This window comes from Peromyscus maniculatus, chromosome 1 (genome assembly GCF_049852395.1).
Source record: "Peromyscus maniculatus bairdii isolate BWxNUB_F1_BW_parent chromosome 1, HU_Pman_BW_mat_3.1, whole genome shotgun sequence".
Lineage (NCBI taxonomy): Eukaryota > Metazoa > Chordata > Mammalia > Rodentia > Cricetidae > Peromyscus > Peromyscus maniculatus.
Window position 1 is genome coordinate 7699643 of NC_134852.1, and position 18659 is coordinate 7718301.

Below are 18659 nucleotides of genomic sequence, written 5' to 3' on the forward strand. Positions count from 1 at the left end.
CCACCAGGATAAAAAATAAGTTACTTTATTCAAATGATATTCTGAGACTCTTCTTGCAAGCTTTGGGACCTTCAGTTTTCACCATTTGATAATTCTTTTAATAGGGAAAAGATTGCCACTGATATACCATTGCTGGAAGAACTCATTGGCAGGATATTATTCACATGGTGTGGTGGTATTGTGTTCCCCAAAATATTGTGTACCCCAATAAACTTATCTGGTGTCAGAGAACAGAAAAGCCACTAGATACGTAGGATAGGCAGTGGTAGCACACGCCTTTAATCCTAGCATTCCAGAGGAAGAAACCCCTGGCTTCAAAGTTGCAGCCAAGTGTGGTGACACAAGCCTTTAATCCCAGACAGCAAGCCTTTAATCACAGGGTGTGGTGGTAGAAAGCAGAAAGGTATATAAGGCATGAGGACCAGAAACTAGAAGCATTTGGCTGGTTAAGCATTCTGCCTATCAAGCAGCAGTTCAGCTAAGATCCATTCAGATATGAGGACACAGAGGCTTCCAGTCTGAGGAAAGAAGATCAGCTGAGAAGTTGGCCAGGTGAGGTTATTTGTGGCTTGTTCTGTCTCTCTGATCTTTCAGCATTCACTCCAATACCTGGCTCAGGATTGATTTTATTAATAAGACCTTCTAAGATTCCTGCTACAACATGGTTTTGAAATCATTACTTAGAAAGCAAAGTCCTAATGTAAAGTATTTTATGATTACTCTCTACATAGCCTTTCCCTTATCTTAAATACATTTATTTATTTTATTTTTATTATGAAATTTTGTATTCATTTTATATACCAACCACATATCCCCATATTGTCCCTCCTCCTGGGCATCCAATCTTCCCCCACACCAACCCCTATTTCCTCCTCCAACAAGGTAAAACCTCCCATGGGGAGTCAGCAGAACCTGGTTCATTTAGTAGAGGTGATTCAAGCCTCTCCTCCTGCAGGCTTCCAAAGATATCATCTGAAAACAGCACAACAAGATGAAATAAGACTAGGCACAAACCTCATTTCAATTCTGGATGAGGAAACCCAATAGGATCAAAGGGTCCCAAGAGCTAGCAAAGGAATCAGAAACATTTCTACTCCCAAAGTTGGGAGTTTCCCAAAATCTCCAAGCTAAACACCCACAACATGTACACAGAGGACTTAGCACACATAGACCCATGCAGTCTCTGATTGCTGTTTCAGGCTCTGTGAGACACTGAGCCTTGCTTAGTTGATTCTAGGGGCCATGTTATCACAGTGTCCTCAAACACTCTGGCTCCTACAACCCCTCCAGCTCTTCCATGGGTTCCCATGTTTTCTTTATCAATTTATCAGTTGATGCGCATTTAAACTTGTTTCATTTCTTCTTTTTTTGTGAATACTGCAGTGATAAAAATGGACGTGTAACAAGCTTTCTGGTTTGTAGACTTAGAATTCATTAGGTGTGCACTGGGAGTGGTATATTTAGGTCAAATTCTAGTCCTACTTTCAATATTTTAAGGAAATTCCAAGCTGGTTTTCATAGCAACTGAATGAATTTAAGTGACAACCTGAAGCATGTAAATGTTCCTCTTTTTCCAGTTTGTTACTGGCATTTACTGTCTTTTGTTTTTCCATGACAGCCATTCTCTTTTTTTGCCATTATTTTTGACAGTTTCATACATATGTAAAATGTGTTGTTTATATATTCTCCCTCCCCTACTCTCCTGTTCCTGCTGCCATCCTGTCTTATCCACTTCTTCAGATCTTCTGATCTTCCCTTAAGGGAAATTTGCAGACTAAAAAAGGAATGGATCTCAAATTAATTGATGTAATTTTATTTATCTCCAAACCTGTCTCCTCATGATCATAGCACATTTTTTTTGTGACAATTTCTTTGTGACTTACCTGTCAAGGTATCCAATTCTAGAGTGGAAGACTAGTTTTATAAAGTCAGACTATAATGAAAAAACTTTTAAATTCAAAGAGGCTGGAACATTTTCTGGACCCCAAATCCAGAGTTAATAATACATCTTGAAGTCACTTAAGTTTTAAGATTGATACCCTACTGTAACCACAGCTTGTTTGTTTAACCAGTATTTAAGAAAACTATGGAACAACCAACCTTATTTGCCATACATTGCCTATGTCAAGAGCTTTTATATTCTAACCTGATACATAGTTTTGATCTTCAGATAGGGGCTCTTAAAGCCCTGGACCCGAGAGCAATGTATGTGGCTATATGTGTGTTATGATAATCATTTGCTGAAAACAGGAAATAAGTAGATAATGGCCTTGAAAATAATCTACCATCAATGCTGAAATTATAATGCAGATATTAATTATGAAAGTGCATTTGTGGTACTGTTTGTTTTTTGGGTCATTCAATGCTCAGATGGAGTCAGTAAATTTTAGCTGTACTCGGTGATTTAAATCTGTTATAAAACTCTTGAAGATTTCACTATTTAGTTAATGGCAAAGCAAAAGCCCTTTTGTGATAGACTCACAGAAGGACATCAAGCAGTCCTGGTGACACACACAAAATAGAAAGAACTGATTACAGACAATGCAGAGACCACAACCTACAAAAAACTGACCACGGAGAGAAAAGGGTAACATTCACGTGTGGGTTCAGTATTGGTCAAACTATTCCAAAGTAAGCCTAAATTCCTTTCTAAAGCAAATTATTATTTTATCAAATAAGTTTGTATTTTTGCAATTTTATATGTACAGTTACAAGATAGACATTATGCATAGTGACCACTTTCACCTCCACCCCTTGTTATAGCCCTACTAAACTTCGCTGTTGCCCATTTATTTTGTATGTCAACTTTCCGAGTTTAACCAAGACCATCTGTGTGATATCCTTTGGAGTCTAGCAAGCTCAGTAGTGGTTCCACAACTGAGGACAAAGACCCTACCTTTCCCACAATCAGTCAATCCAATTGTTCAGTATTAAGTGGTAAGGTCCAGTGAGGGCCCTCATCCATGCCTACTGTTCACAGGACCAATCCTGCACATGTCCATTGCAGTTAACTTCAGTTGCTGTGATTTCATGGTTGCAATGGTTGTTTAATTGATCCCTGTCTTTAATGTGATGTGGAAGCATAACAATGACCCTGAGTTTGTACCTAATGGGTTTAATTGTTGCAAATTTGATAAGAAGTTACTAGTAGTCAGAACATTTCTAGTAAAGTCCAAATAGCATATTCTTCTACTCTGGGTAGATAATGAATCTATGGTAAAGTTCAACGTCATGCACATGTTAACTTCTGTGAATTGGTCACTACCAATATGATCATGAATCAAAACATCACATTCTTCCTCATATCTATACCAAGATACCTCCACATAAAAAAAGAATGTCCATAAAATAAACTTAGAGTCAACATTATACAGACATGGAGGCCAAAGAATAGAATAAATGGCCAAGAAATAAGCCCACTCTCTTATAGTCACATAATCTTGACTAAGATTTTCAAGTGTACTTTGGAGAAATAACAACAACAACAAAAGTATTTAGTTGATAGTGGTGGGAAACTGATTTCTACATAGTGAAGAGTGAATCCAAATTCCCCCCCTCTCATCTGGCAAATGAATAAATTCAAAACCCATCCAACACTTTGTTGTAAGTTCTAAAATCGCTGAATAAAGTTTGGTGTTTCAAATACAACCATGAGTATGAGTGGAGAGGAGCCATATTTCCTTCTTTCTAATCTAGGAGATGGGATTAGGAGTGTCTACTGTTCTTGTTTTCATTACGAAGGTGCTGTATTATTACTGTTCTAATTGTTGTGACAGAATGATAGGAAACAAATTAAGGAAGAGTTTATTTTGTTTTGCAGCTAAAGGAGATATTACAGTCCACCATAGTTTGGAAAGCAGGGTACTGCTTAAATATAATCCACAGTCAGGAAGTGGAGAGAGAACAGGAAATGGATGTCCTATAAAAGCCATTCTTAATGATTCACTTTCACTAGCAAGGCTCCACTTTTGATAAATGATAGAAACAAACCAATGTTCTCCTTTGTCCTGTCTGAATGAGATAGTCTCCTTTTCCTTCTCCAAAGTGAATATTCTGAGTGTTGAATGAATCAAGAAATGTGTCTAGACTTCAAATTTTTAAAGGTTCTCACCATCCTCCTCCTCCATGAATTATCAGTGACTGTGACTCTGAAAAGATACTCATCCTCTCCTTAGCTTTTGCCTGGGACAGAGTTAAACAGTCACTCAGTGTTGACTTTGATTGCAACACTTTATTTTCACTTCTTAAAATTTCAGCACAGCTGGGCAGTGGTGGCACACGCCTTTAATCCCAGTACTCCGGAGGCAGAGCCAGGCAGATCTCTGTGAGTTCAAGGCCAGTCCGGACTACCAAGTGAGTTCCAGGAAAAGCACAAAGCTACACAGAGAAACCCTGTCTCGAAATAAAAAGAAAAAAAAAAAAAGAAAAAAAAAAATTTCAGCACACTATATTGATTTTGTTACAGACAGACCTCGTACTGCCACCTGCTGTACACTTTTCATAATACAGAGAGACATTTGCTCTCATTCTTGCTGAAAAGTCTCTTCTTTCACCTGGCAATAGAGCCCCGTGGTTAGATTCCAGCATATACAGAAGAGCACTAGAACAACCCAGGCATATGAACTCCAAATCCGCATTCTGTACAACCGAGGAGAATATCACTTCTCACGTGAACTCCCCCAGGCATAAACGATTGTTATCTTGTGTTCAATACTTCTCTGATCTACCAGGGAACATCCAGATGCTATACTTAGAAAAAGAACAACCTCATCCAGTGACTGATGGAAGCAGATGTAGAGATCCACAACTAGGGGCCAGGCCGAGCTCCAGGAGCCCAATCGATGAGGGAGAGGAAGAATTCTATGAGCAAGGGACATCGAGATCATGATGGGAAAATGTACAGAGATGACCAGTGAAGCCAGTGGAAACACATAAAGTGTGGAACAATAGCTGAGGAGTCCCCATGGTACCTGACTAGGTCCTCTAGATAGGTGAGACAGTTGTTTAGCTTGAAATGTTTAGGGGGCCCTGGCATTGGGACCTGTCTCTGGTACATGAGCTGGTTTTTGGAGCCTAGTGCCTATGGTGGGATACTTGCACAGCCTTTGTGCAGGGAGGAGGGGCTTGGTCCTGCCTCACCTGAATGTTCCAGGCTCTGCTGACTCCCCAGTAGGAGACCTTGCCTTGGAGGAGGTGGGAATGGGAGGGGAGTTGGGAGGGGAGGGTGGGGCGTGAGGAGGGAGGAGAGGGAAAGCTGTGGTTGGTATGCAAAATGAATAGAAAATCTCTTAATAATAAAAAACTTAAAACAATAAAAAAAGAACAACTCACAGACATGGGCAATGCCCAGTGACCTGTTGGATCTCCCAGTTTTAAGGAGAATGTGACTGCATAGAGCTAAAATGTCATAACTCATATTTTGATTGGGTGATTCTGACTGAGAGAATTAGAGAATTATTCCTAGGCCCTTGGGCTATCTTCCTTACAGGACTTTCCTGGAAGCCATCACTAGTGATTCATAATGGCTCTGTACTACCCCCATAGTATCCCTGATGCCAGCCATGGGAGATTCATTCTGCACAGACTTGGAAGAACTCACCTTACCCAGCCTTGAGGCAAAAAGCTCCAGGCTGAGTTCTCTTGAGACAACCTTTCCCTGGGCCCTCTAAGAAGCTTTCATTTGAAGCTGGTACAGATGCTAAGGTACATGGAGCCACTCCTCTGAGTTTTCTGCCCTCAACCAGCTGCTGGGCATTCTGATCCTACCTTCCTTATCATGGTCCTAGACTCAGTACAGTTCTGTTGTTGGGTTCACTATTTGGGAAGACCATCACAAAGCTTGCAAATAAATCGCACATGAAGGCTTATTCTTATTTATGAATATGTGGCCTTAGCTTGGCTTGTTTCTTGCCAGCTTTCTTTAACTTTTAGTTATCACATTTCCTGTGTTATTTTTCCATTCTGTTACTTCTGTAAATCGTACTCTTACTCCATGGACTGCTGTGTAACTGGGTGGCTGGCCCCTGGGTCCTCCTCCTTCTCTGACTACTACTTCTCTCTTCTCCCAGATTTCTTCTTTTATATATTCTCTCTGCCTGCCAATCCCACCTAGTCTTTCTCCTGACTTGCTATTGGCTGTTCAGTTCTCTACTAGACCATCAGGTGTTTTAGACAGGATAAGTATCACAGCTTCAGAGAGTTAAACAAATGCAACATAATCAAAGGTAATAGACTTTAAAATAACCAACTACAACACAGATCTCTTCCAGGTATGCCATTAAGAGCTGACCTTGATAAATGTTTGGCAATTTTCAGAAGGGAAAGAGTTTGAAACAGTCAAGAGTTTGGAGTGGCTGATTCAGAGAAAACAGAGACCCATGTACTCAGAGACAAGCCTAAAAGTCTATTATCAATAAAATTATAAACCAGTGATTACTGATGGGCTCAATATTTGTGAAGTTTTTCATGTAAACGTGCATAGTTTGGGAACATTGATGAACTATTTAAGCTACTTAACAATTCATTTTGTAATTTCTGATAATTAAGGATAGATATTGCTTTCATTTTCTTTGTTTGCATAAGTATGTCACTAAAATTCAAGCAACAGAGTCAATACTGGGCTTTCTGGAAATCTTTTTTGCTCAAATTATTATTCCATAGCCCATCAATTAAAAACCATATGATTTTTTTTGCAAATGCAGAAAGCAGCCACATTTTCACCAAAATACCACAGAAATTGTCTCTAGGCCACAAACTAATATTCTTATCCTCTGAAATCTCTTCAACTATGCCTGCATAATTCAAATCACACTCAGAATCCATGTATTCCATTCTTCTATTAGTATGGCTCATTAAGCCCTGCTTGAAATGTCCAATTGCTTTTCTAGTTTAAAGTCCCAAAGTGGTCCATATTGCTCCAAGAAAATATATGATCAAGTTTATTACAGCAATACCCTGGGCTCAGTTATCAACAAATTGGTTAGTTAGGGTTTCTATTGCTTTGAAAATACATAAGGATCACAGCAACTTTTATAAAGGAAATGATTTAATTGTGAATAGTTTACATGTTCAGAGGTTTTGTCCATTATCATCATGGTGTGAGGCATGACCAAGTGCAGGTACACATGGTACTAGACAGTGCAGCAAAAGATCTACATCTAAATGAGCAATAAGCTATAAGAGAGAGAGGAACTGGGCCTGTCCTTGACATTCAGTGCCACAAAGGCACTCCCATGACATAATTCCAACAACAAAGGCAATACTCACACCAAGACCAAACTTGATAATGCCACTCACTAAAATTTTCAATATGATTTTATGTAGCCCATTTTCATTCAAGTCATGCAAACCACAATGATGATGATTATGGTGATTATGATGATGATGATGATGTTGCTGTGGAGTATCTTTCTGTATTTTGTGAATATGTGTTGCTCTAATTGGTTATTCATAAATAAATCTGCATTGGCGTCTGGCAAGGCAGCTTCATGACAGGCAGAAATCCAAGCAGAAAATCAGGAAGAGAAAGGAGAGGAAGAAGAGATACTGCTAGCCACTGCCAGGAGAAGCAAGATGTAAAAGTACAGGTAAACTACATGCCATGTGGCAACTTATAGATTTATAGAAAGGGGTTAATTTAAAATGTAAGAGATAGCTAGTGAGAAGCCTGAGCCATTAGGTCATATCATTTGAAAATAATATAAGCCTGTGTGTATTTACTTGGGTCTGAGTGGCTGCAGGACTGGGCAGACACAGGAAAACCTCCAGCTATATTTGGCACTTACTGTTGGGCATTAATCCACTTAGACCTAAGGAAGCTTAAAGATTCCAAATGCAACAGAAATGTAGCCACACTAAGCTTCCTAGTCTCACAGTCTCATGCCAATAGCAGCTTAGAGACTCATCTTCTGACATCTGCCCATGAGTTGGAGCTTTCTGCCAGCCACTTAAGCTAAGCAGCATGGCAGATTCCCGACAGGGTACACAGGTGTGTCTCCAAGCCGTGTAGTGCACTGTGTGGCATCATTAGATCATAGCACTTTATATAAATCATTGGCTGGGCATGTGGCTTTCCAGGACTTTATTTTTGCCATGAGACATCATACTTCACTAAATAGAGTTCCTCCTCCAACTCTTATTAAGAAAATAATGTGGAACATGTGCCACTACCTTTCCCAAGAAGTTAATGGGAAGGAGACTAGGTTATCCAATTGGAGGGAAATGAAAAGCCACTGTCAACATCACGAAGTACTCAAGGTAAAAATAGACTATGCTTTTGGCCCCCCTTGTTCATATAATCTCTCTTCCCTCTCTTTGACTGGATTCTCAGAGCTCGGCCTGGTGCTTGGTTGTGGATCACTGCATCTGTGGATCATGATGGGGAAATCTACAGAGACCACTAACCCAAGCTCGTAGGAACTCACAGACATTAGACCAACAGCTGTGGAACCTGCTTGGGACCAGACTAGACCCCTTGCATATGGGAGAGAGATGTGTAGCTGAATCTGTTGGAGGGGACCCTGGCAGTGTGATTTGGATCTATCCCCAGTGCATGAGCTGGCTTCCTGAATCCCATTCCCTATGGTCAGACACTTTGCTCACCCTTGATGAAGTAGGGAGGGGCTTGGTCCTGTCTCAACTGAATGTACCAGGTTTAGCTGACACCTCATGGGACAGCTAAAGAAGAAGCCCTTTTGGAAGAGAGGAGGAGGGGTTTGCTTGGGGGGGCAGTCAGAGGACTGGAAGGAGGAGGGATGAGAGGAGGATCTATGGTTGGTATGTAAAATGAATAAAAATTAAATAAATAAATAAGTAAAAAATAAATAAATAAAATAGGCATTGTATTACAGAGAAAGACTATTCAATAGAAGCATTGATGTCTTTATGAATCTGGAGTTCAAAGGAGAAACTCTGAAAGGAGCTCACCCTGGAATAATGAACTTCCTCCTTCTCTTCTATCTCATAGGTTGCCTTTCCATGCCAAAGTCAGGTCACCAACTCTCTATTTTCTTCTCCAGTGTGAGTCATCATAATTCTTGACTCTGCTCATTATGCTTGGGTTGCCAGTAGTATGAACTCTGGTTCGGTTTACAGAAATGGTTGGCTCTCTAATAAGTCATTGAGTTAATATGGAGGCTGGAATGATTTGCTGGATGGAGTGCTCCAGGGATCTTGACTCTGAAATCCCATAGGGATTTTCATTGGAGAGGTTTCATTTTCTGGCTCCCCAGCCTGAAATACTCCCACTGAAGAAATGAAAATGCTGTATCATCTAGTTTTGTTCCTGCACATTGTTTTGCTTCTGCTTTGAAAACATTTTCTGTTCTGTTTTCTTCTCTTTCGCAACCTAAGTCACCTCTCATTCAAATGTGGCTTTTAGTTTATTTCAGTTGTATTTAGTTACATTTTGTAGTGTGATGGATGGTAATTTCACAGCTCTGGAAAGTGAATAACATGGCCTCTAATTCAGTAATTAAGCACTCAGTGAATGTTCTAGAAAGCTGTCATGATGTTTCTATCCCCATAAAAAAAAGCAGAAATTGGTATATCATTGTACAATAGGTAGAATCTTTGTTTTGGACTGCAGTAGAAATGATCAGTTACTGTGTTCTACATTATTGTGCCAATTTACAAGTAGAGCTGTTTCCCAAGGCTGGGGAAATGGGGAAGTATATTAACCATGAGCAAGAACTCTGACTTCTGACCTTTCAGCTTTCTCTTAAAGAAGTGTTGTCTAAGCATTTGAATGTTCTACCTTGTTTGCGCATAAGTTGCTACCTGAATTACTGCAATTGTTTTATGTTTCCTTTTTTCTCTAAATGGGCTGAGTCAAGACTAGTTTGTCTCTAGTATTCCTGAAGAAACAATGAAGAAAAACAATGGAAGGCATGACATTGGAGCCCCTCCTTCAATATCTCCACCCCACCTGATCCCCCTGTTCCCTTCCATACTTGCCTCCAGTTCACCTCCAAATTCTACTGTACTTCCCCTGTCCGGGTAAATCCATGTGTCCCCCTCTTGATCCATCCTTGTTACTCAGACTCACTGAGTTTGTGGATTGTGGCATAATAGTCCTTTATTTTTATAGCTAATATCACTTATAAGTGAGTAAATACCATGTTTGTCTTTCTGGGTCTAAATTATCTCACTCAGGATGATTTTTTTCCCAGTTTGATCCAGTTGTCTGCAAATTTCATGATTTCTTTCTTTTTTACAACTGAGTAATAATACTCTACTGTGTAAATGTACCACATTTTCTTTGTCTATTCTTTGGTCAAGGGACATTAATGTTACCCTCCACCTTACTGTGGACTTTTTGTAGATTTCTCCCTCTTTTCTTCTCATTCCATGATGAGGGGGACTATGATGACCACCAGTGAGGTTTGAGTCCTCATTTCTGTGCATGTTCTACTTCCCAGATTCTCATGTATTAATTTCTTATGTTTTAAATCATCATAATCCACATTGTACATTAAGAGCCTTTTTGATGTTGTTGTTTGTTTTGGTTTTGTTACTATGGAAAAGGAATTTGAGTAAATAACAAAACAATATTATGAGCAAAAGACAGATACCTGAATAAAATAACTAAATATAAATAAGGCACTGTTAAACTCGGCACTCTCAAACCATTTGAATTTATGACACTCATTATTAATTTTAATTAAATTTAATTAATTAATTAAAAACTAATTAAATTAAAATTTAATTAAAAACTTTTAGTCCAGTGTTTAAAGAAATTGTCTGGTTGGACACTGTTGACACTTTTTTAAAAATATTTTGCCAAACAAGACCTGGTCTGTGGTATTTGCTGATTAGATTTGTATATATGATTCCCTCCATGAGGACCTTGTAGTCCTAGCCTCACCCTCTATACCAAGGTCAAAAAGATCCATTCTGGGAGCAATAAAGTGCACTGATCAGAGAAGTGGCAGCCTTAGCACTCCTGACTTCATTCTGTGTAAGGAGGCTGTACAACACCAAACTCTGATACATCTTTGCATTCTCATAATAGAGAAGATTTGTTGTCTTCAGTTGACTTTGGAATTTCTGACATCTATAAAGAGGAAACCCTTGTTTTGTGCATCCTAGCTGTTTTGTCAAGGTCAAGTGTGAACACTCCCATTTGATAGTCTCTCGTTTTGTTAAAGGGATAAGAACCAGAGGAATATGAATTGTCAATCTGGATACAGCAAATGCTGGGCTAAATATCCCCATGGAGATTAAACTCAGACACTGACAAGAAGGAGATGGGGAGCCTGAAGATCCAGAATGTAAATGTTAGCACAGAGTTATGGAAGACCTGGTCAGGACTTCCAACAACTCATTATGACTCCTGAGCCTCTGAACATGTTTCCAAGGCATTATTTGATTACAGTGATTGTTGTGGAAAGTCCCATCTTAATTGTATGTGGTACTATTCTTAGGATAACAAGGTGCCTGTTTGTAAAAAAATGAAGAAAGTGACCAGAGCACCAGCATGTACTCATCTGTCCTTCTCTGCTTTCTGGTGTGGATATCATGTGATTGGATGATTTAAGATTCTGCTGCTTTATTTCTCTTTGCTGGTCAACTCTAGCCTAGGGCTGTAGCTCTAAAAGAACTTTTGACTTTAACTCGCACTCCTCCACTGAGTATTTTATAGTATTAACAGGAAAATTAACTGACATAGGCCTCATGAGTACCTCTGTTTAATAATATTTAAATATCGACAGCTGAGGATTATGCTATTCTTGTGCATGTAACCACATTGCTATGAGCTTATTTGTAGAATGCAACATAATGTGCAGGAAATAGTATATCGCAGCACTATTCTTTGTCCTGAAGCTTTCTTATTCTATGTTTCCTGAGCCTTGTAGGGATATATATATATATATATATATATATATCCTGAATAGGTCCAAGCCCTCATTAGTCACATATTCTCACCTTTTGCCAGCTATGAGTTTGTGCTACATATCTCAATGACTCTGAGGCCAGAACAAATCTGTTCATATAAACATAGCAAGAAAGCTGTTTAACATGATTGCGATTAAGCAAAATAACAGTTTTAGATTTCCCTTTATGGTGTATAACATCTCCAGTGGTTGGTTTGTAACCCAGTGTACAGCACCCGCATGGATACTCTTCTGTGGAACATAAAACATATACCATAAGAAAAGAGTTAGTCATCCCTTAATAGTCATGCCTCTACTGCACAAAATGGAGATAGAACTTTGCAAGGAGGTACTGTAGCATACAGGGCTCCCAGCTAGTGAGGCCATATGTTACCTTCCTCCTTTAGCAGTTAACAAAACACATTCAAAATAAAGAAGCTAACAAAAAGTTTGAAAATTCTAGCTCATTTTCAGCTTGATTCCTCCATGTTCTGCAACCAAATTTTGTGTTATTTTTTAGCAATAGGTTTGTTTTTAATGTGTTATAGAAAAACATGACATTGCCCTGTATTGTTGTGGGGTGTACGTCTTGTGCTGCCTAGAATGACAATGAGAGCAGTTTTCCATACATGTACTAGATAGTATTTTATTGCTGTGGAGAGACACCAGGACCATGGTTAACTCAGATGAAGAAAACCATTTAATAAGGGCTAACTTACAACTCAGAAGTTTAGTCTTTTATCATCTTGGTGGGAAAGTATGGCAGCACACAGAGAAACATGGCTCTGGAGAGGAGCTGAACATACTTCATCTTGATCTGCAGCAGCAGGAAGTGAACTGAGACATACTCCCTATAATAATGCCACACCTGCTATGCTATGCAAGGCATATGCAAGGCAACCACCTAACATTGCCCCTCACTATGAGCCTATGGGAACCAATTACATTCAAACTACCACAGTCCACTTTCTGTTTCCCAAAGGCTTGTAACTATACTATAATGAAAAATGTATTTCATCCAATTTCAAAAGTCTACATAGCATATAAGAGTCCTAAGTCTCTTCTGAGACTTATGGGATTTTCTAAACTGTAATAATCTATCAAATTACAATAAATAATTAGATCACATCATTCCAACCTATAATGGAATAGAATATAAATTACAGCCCCATAAATGAGGAAAGTGAGCATATTAAGACAATACTGGACCAAGGCAAGACCAAAAACAAGCTGGGCACACTCTAAAATCTGTATCTTCATGGGTGATGTCAAGAAATTTTCTGATTCCTAACTTTTTTTCCACCCTTGTTACCTGCAACAGATTTTTTTCTATTGAGCTGGCTGCCTTCCCTGTTCGGAGCTTGCCTTGGTAGGTATACCAAGGCTCCAGCATCTCTAACATCTTGGCGTCTCAAAGGCAACCCAAGCTTTGCCTTCAGAGCTTCACATTATGGTCTTTCTGGGCCTCTATACATGGACACCCTTCACAAATGCCTGGCCAAAGGGGCATTCCTCAGAATGGAGGAAGATTCCATAACCCCTTTTCTTCTTTCTTTGACTCTGAATTTAGGTCCCCATGACCAAATTTACAAATTATGCTGCTTGATAAGGCTGGAACATGGCCCCCTCATTTAATTACATCCTCAATACCTTTCTGTTTTCAGTGCTTTTCCTCACTGCCTATGCTTGATGTCCTGGAACTTGCACTGTAGACCAGATTGGTCTTGAACTCAGAGAACTGCATGCCTCTTTCTCTGGACTGCTGGGATTCAAGTTGTGTGCCACCATGCCTCAACAAAAGCTGTTTTTTAGTTCACTTTCACAAAATAGAAGCTTAGGTTGGTATTATCTTGCCATGAGTTCACTATTTCCTATTTTTCTATTTAACATTCTACTTTTCTTTAATTTGTTTATCTCTGTGAAATCAGGATTTAACTCCATTCTACTTCCTGGTACCCATTTTCTCTTCAAATTGTACATTTTGTAATATATCCTTATACATCTCGCTGTTTTTTCATTATAGCTATTTATAAGAATGACAACTAATAATCACATGACAGAGTCAATGCTAGGCTGTTTGGAAACATCCTCTGTGGAATTAATCCAAATCTCTTCACTTTTGCCCCAGGCATACTCTTTAGATAAGGGCCAAAAGCAACCCCATACTTTTATATAGCCACCTAAATATCACAAAATGATCTCTAGGCAAAACACTAAATTTCTTCTATGAATCTGCTTTAGCCAGGCCCCCAGAATCTATATCACCCTCAGCACCACTGTCTTCAATATTCCTACTATATAGCCCATTAAAGCCACACAAGGCATTCAATAGCTTTACTGTTTCTATTTAAAAATTATTTTTATTCATTTTAATTTACAATGAAAGGCACCCCCTCATCCTTCCATGATCCCCCAAACTCCCCGTATGACCAACCCCATCCCCTCCTCCAAAGTTTAAAGTACCCAGGCAGAATCAGCAAAGCCTGATGTATTCAATTGAGGAAGGACAAAGCTTCTCCCCACTGCATCTTTGGTGAAGAGGACCATGCAAGCAAATATAGAAGGGTATATGGGAGATGCTCTGAAAGAAGAGACCACAATCAGATAAGGGTTTGTAAACCAATCTCACAGGAAGCTGACTGAGAAAGGGGAGGATATTCAGACCTGCCCGATTTCAGGAGGCTTTGTGTCAGAAACCAAAACCAAAGAAACCCACAGGAACAGAGACCACATGTTTTGCAGGTCCACCCATCACAGCAGTGGGAAAACAAAAGCCACTTGCCTAGAAAGAGCTGTTCCTTTTTTTTTTTTTGCAAAGACTGCCTGTATAACATACTCATGAAAAGGAGACACCATACTGAGCAGGCAATATACTTTGTGTCTGATTTTTGGCAAGAGGACGAACCATCTGGAAACTTTTGGCAACTAGAAGAGGCTATGATCCCCACCCTCACAGTTCTGCTTTGTCTTGGTGAGAAATGAAGTTGTGGAGAGAGAATTCTGTTCTGAGAAGTAGTCAACATCATAGTTGAGCAGTAATCCATCAGGGTATCTCAGTAGCTCAGAAGGGATCTAGAAGTGGAATCCTGCTCAAGCTTCAAGTACATACACTCACAGGTAACTCTCTTGCAGGACTGAGTCTGGGCTCCAGGAACCCAGTGCTGGCAGGTAAGTGTCCTCCGCTTTTTTCTAGGGTGTACACTATCAGTGGGAATCAAAAGTTAACTCTGAAGAAAACAGATAGAGAAGAACAGGTGTGGGCCGTTACTGGTGTTGACTACAAGTTCCTGAGATTGAGAGCTTAGAATGAAGCAGGATGTCCTCTGACCCAGCTCCCATTTTTTGTTGCTGTTGTTTTCTTTGCTTTAGTTTGTTTTGTTTTTTGTTTTTCTTTTGTTTTGTTTTGTTTTCAGGGGTCCTCTCTAAACCCACAATCGGAGCTGTGCCAAGGAATGTGGTAACCATTGGGAAGCAGGTAACTCTACTTTGTGAAGGCCCCTTAGATGCCCAGGAATACCATTTCTATAAAGAAGGTAACCCAGATCCCCACGTACCAACAGCTCATGAAAACACTGAAAAAAAGGACAAGATCTTTATCTCATCCATTAAAAGTCATGATGCAGGCCAGTACTGGTGTTATTATAAAAGCCCTGATGGCACATCAGAACACAGTGACCCCCTGGAGCTGGTGGTGACAGGTGAGTGGAGACTCAGGAATCATATGAAATCCCAAATGTGACCCTTTAGAAAAGTCTTCTCGGAATGTATTCCCACTCATTGCTCAGGTCTAGGGGATAATCCAGACTGCATGAACCCATTTAATATTCCACATATATCTCTCCTAGGTGTCTACACCAAACCCACCTTGTATGCACTGCCATACCCTGTTGTAACCTTAGGAGGATCTGTGGCCCTCTCATGTACCTCAAATCAGAGATATGATGGGTTCATTTTAATTAAGAACGAGCACTTCTACAGCTCCATGGACTCACAATATGTATATACTGGTCGGTCTTCAGCCAGATTCCAAGTGAGTCCCACCACACTCAGTGAAAGATGGAGTTTCAAATGCTATGGCTATTACTCAGGAGAGCCTCAAGTGTGGTCAGAAGGCAGTGACATCCTGGAGCTTCTAATTTCAGGTGAGAAAGTCTCATTCTCTCTATTGAATGACACTGAACCTGAAACAGATTTCCAAAGGAGACCCTAATGTATGATGAACAAAGGAAAGAACATGTTTCTGAGTCCACAATACAGCATGCAGATTATGGGAGTCAGTATACAGAAAGCACTGAGGGGTGTTCTGAGAAGGGAACCTGGCAGGGTCGGCAGAGAGACTGATGTTCACATGGTCCCATGTGTTCTTCTGTTATACAAGTGTGAACTACAAGTTTCATATTCACCATGCAACTGGTAAAATCCCATATTCCTCCCACCTACTTGTTTTCAGGAACCCTCCAGAAACCCAGAATGTGGGCTGAGCCAGGCTCTGTGATCACCTCAGGGAATCCTGTGACAATTTGGTGTGAGGGAACCATGGAAACTCAAATATATTTCCTGTATAAAGAAGGAAGCCCAGCACCCTGGAGCAGATTAACTGCACCAGTGCCTGATCACAAGGCCAAGTTTATCATCCCATCCATTACAAAGTATAATGCAGGACGATATCGCTGTTACTGTTATGACTCTGCTGGGTGGACACAGCACAGTGACTTTCTGGAGCTGGTGGTGACAGGTGAGTGCAGACTCAGGAATCATATAAATCTCCAGATGTGACTCTTTGAAAAAATCTGCTCTGAATGTATCCCCACTCATGACTCAGGTCTGGGGACAATGCAGACTGTGTGAACTCATTGAATAGTCCATATATCTCTCCTAGGTGTCTACAACAAACCCACCCTGTCTGCAGTGCCAAACCCTGTTGTAACCTTAGGAGGATCTGTGAACCTCTCATGTATCTCAAATCAGGGATACGGCAGGTTCATTTTAATTAAGGATGAGCAGTTCTACAGCTCCATGGACTCACAATATGTATATACTGGCCTGTCTTCAGCCAGATTCCAAGTGAGTGCCATCACACTCAGTGAAAGATGGAGTTTCAGATGCTATGGTTATCACACAAGCAAGCCTCAAGTGTGGTCAGAAGGGAGTGACATCCTGGAGCTTCTAGTCTCAGGTGAGGAAGCCCCAGGCTCCCTATTGAATGACACTGAACCTGAAACAGTTTTTCCTAGGAGACCCTAATGTGTCATAAGTACAGTGAAGGACAGGTTCCTGAGCCCACATATACAGCTGCAGATTGTGGGAGTCAAGATACAGAAACTACTGAGTGGGGGTTCTCAGAAGGGAACTTGGTAGGGGGAGGGGAGAGACATGTCTTCAGAGGTCTCTATGTGTCCCTGTAGTGAGCACAGGGAAGGACGTGTGTATTAGCCCACAGATACAGATGCAGACTCTGGGAGTCAAGATACAGAAACTAATGAGAGTTGTTGTGGTAATAGAACATGGGAGGGTCGGCAAAGATATGGATCTTCAGATACTTCCATGTGTCCTTCAGTTATTCAAGGGTCAAGTCTGAGTTTCACATTCACTGTACAACTGTTTAAAGTCCCACATGCCTCTCACTTATGTCTTTTCAGGGACCCTCCAGAAACCCAGCATCTGGGCTGAACCGGGCTCTATGATCACCTCAGGGAATCCTGTGACAATCTGGTGTGAGGGAACCATGGAAACTCAAATATATTTCCTGTATAAAGAAGGAAGCCCAGCACCCTTGGACAGATTAACTGCACCAGTGCCTGTTCACAAGGCCAAGTTTTTCATCCCAACGATGAGGGCTTATAATGCAGGACGATATCACTGTTACTGTTATAACACTGCTGGGTGGACACAGCAGAGTGATGCCCTGGAACTGGTGGTGACAGGTGAGTAATGACTCAGGAATCATATGAATCCCCAGATGTGACTCTTTGGAAAAGTTTGCTCTGAATGTATGCCAACTCATTACTCAGTTCTGAGGTACAATCCAGACTGTGTGAACTCATTGAATAGTCCATATATCTCTCCTAGGTGTCTACAACAAACCCACCCTGTCTGCACTGCCAAACCCTGTTGTAACCTTAGGAGGATCTGTGAACCTCTCATGTATCTCAAATCAGGGATACGGCAGGTTCATTTTAATTAAGGATGAGCAGTTCTACAGCTCCATGGACTCACAATATGTATATACTGGCCTGTCTTCAGCCAGATTCCAAGTGAGTGCCATCACACTCAGTGAAAGATGGAGTTTCAGATGCTATGGTTATCACACAAGCAAGCCTCAAGTGTGGTCAGAAGGGAGTGACATCCTGGAGCTTCTAGTCTCAGGTGAGGAAGCCCCAGGCTCCCTATTGAATGACACTGAACCTGAAACAGTTTTTCCTAGGAGACCCTAATGTGTCATAAGTACAGTGAAGGACAGGTTCCTGAGCCCACATATACAGCTGCAGATTGTGGGAGTCAAGATACAGAAACTACTGAGTGGGGGTTCTCAGAAGGGAACTTGGTAGGGGGAGGGGAGAGACATGTCTTCAGAGGTCTCTATGTGTCCCTGTAGTGAGCACAGGGAAGGACGTGTGTATTAGCCCACAGATACAGATGCAGACTCTGGGAGTCAAGATACAGAAACTAATGAGAGTTGTTGTGGTAATAGAACATGGGAGGGTCGGCAAAGATATGGATCTTCAGATACTTCCATGTGTCCTTCAGTTATTCAAGGGTCAAGTCTGAGAATCACATTCACTGTAC

General features: G+C 40.6%; 1 protein-coding gene across 1 annotated transcript; it reads left to right on the forward strand.

Annotated features, from left to right (window-relative positions):
- The first annotated feature begins 7104 nt into the window (after positions 1-7104).
- Positions 7105-17805, forward strand: LOC143269951 (leukocyte immunoglobulin-like receptor subfamily B member 3-like). The gene is made up of 5 exons (XM_076557979.1): positions 7105-7118; positions 15243-15571; positions 15719-16015; positions 16324-16608; positions 17513-17805. Exons 1-5 carry the CDS (start codon positions 7105-7107, stop codon positions 17803-17805), a joined length of 1218 nt encoding a protein of 405 aa, XP_076414094.1.
- The last annotated feature ends 854 nt before the right edge of the window (positions 17806-18659 follow it).

Bases quoted from the DNA above. Each gene is read 5' to 3' on its own strand.
- LOC143269951 (XM_076557979.1), top strand. The intron at 15,572-15,718 runs GTGAGTGGAGAC...TATCTCTCCTAG, and splicing joins CCTGGAGCTGGTGGTGACAG to GTGTCTACACCAAACCCACC. The intron at 16,609-17,512 runs GTGAGTGCAGAC...ATGTCTTTTCAG, and splicing joins TCTGGAGCTGGTGGTGACAG to GGACCCTCCAGAAACCCAGC.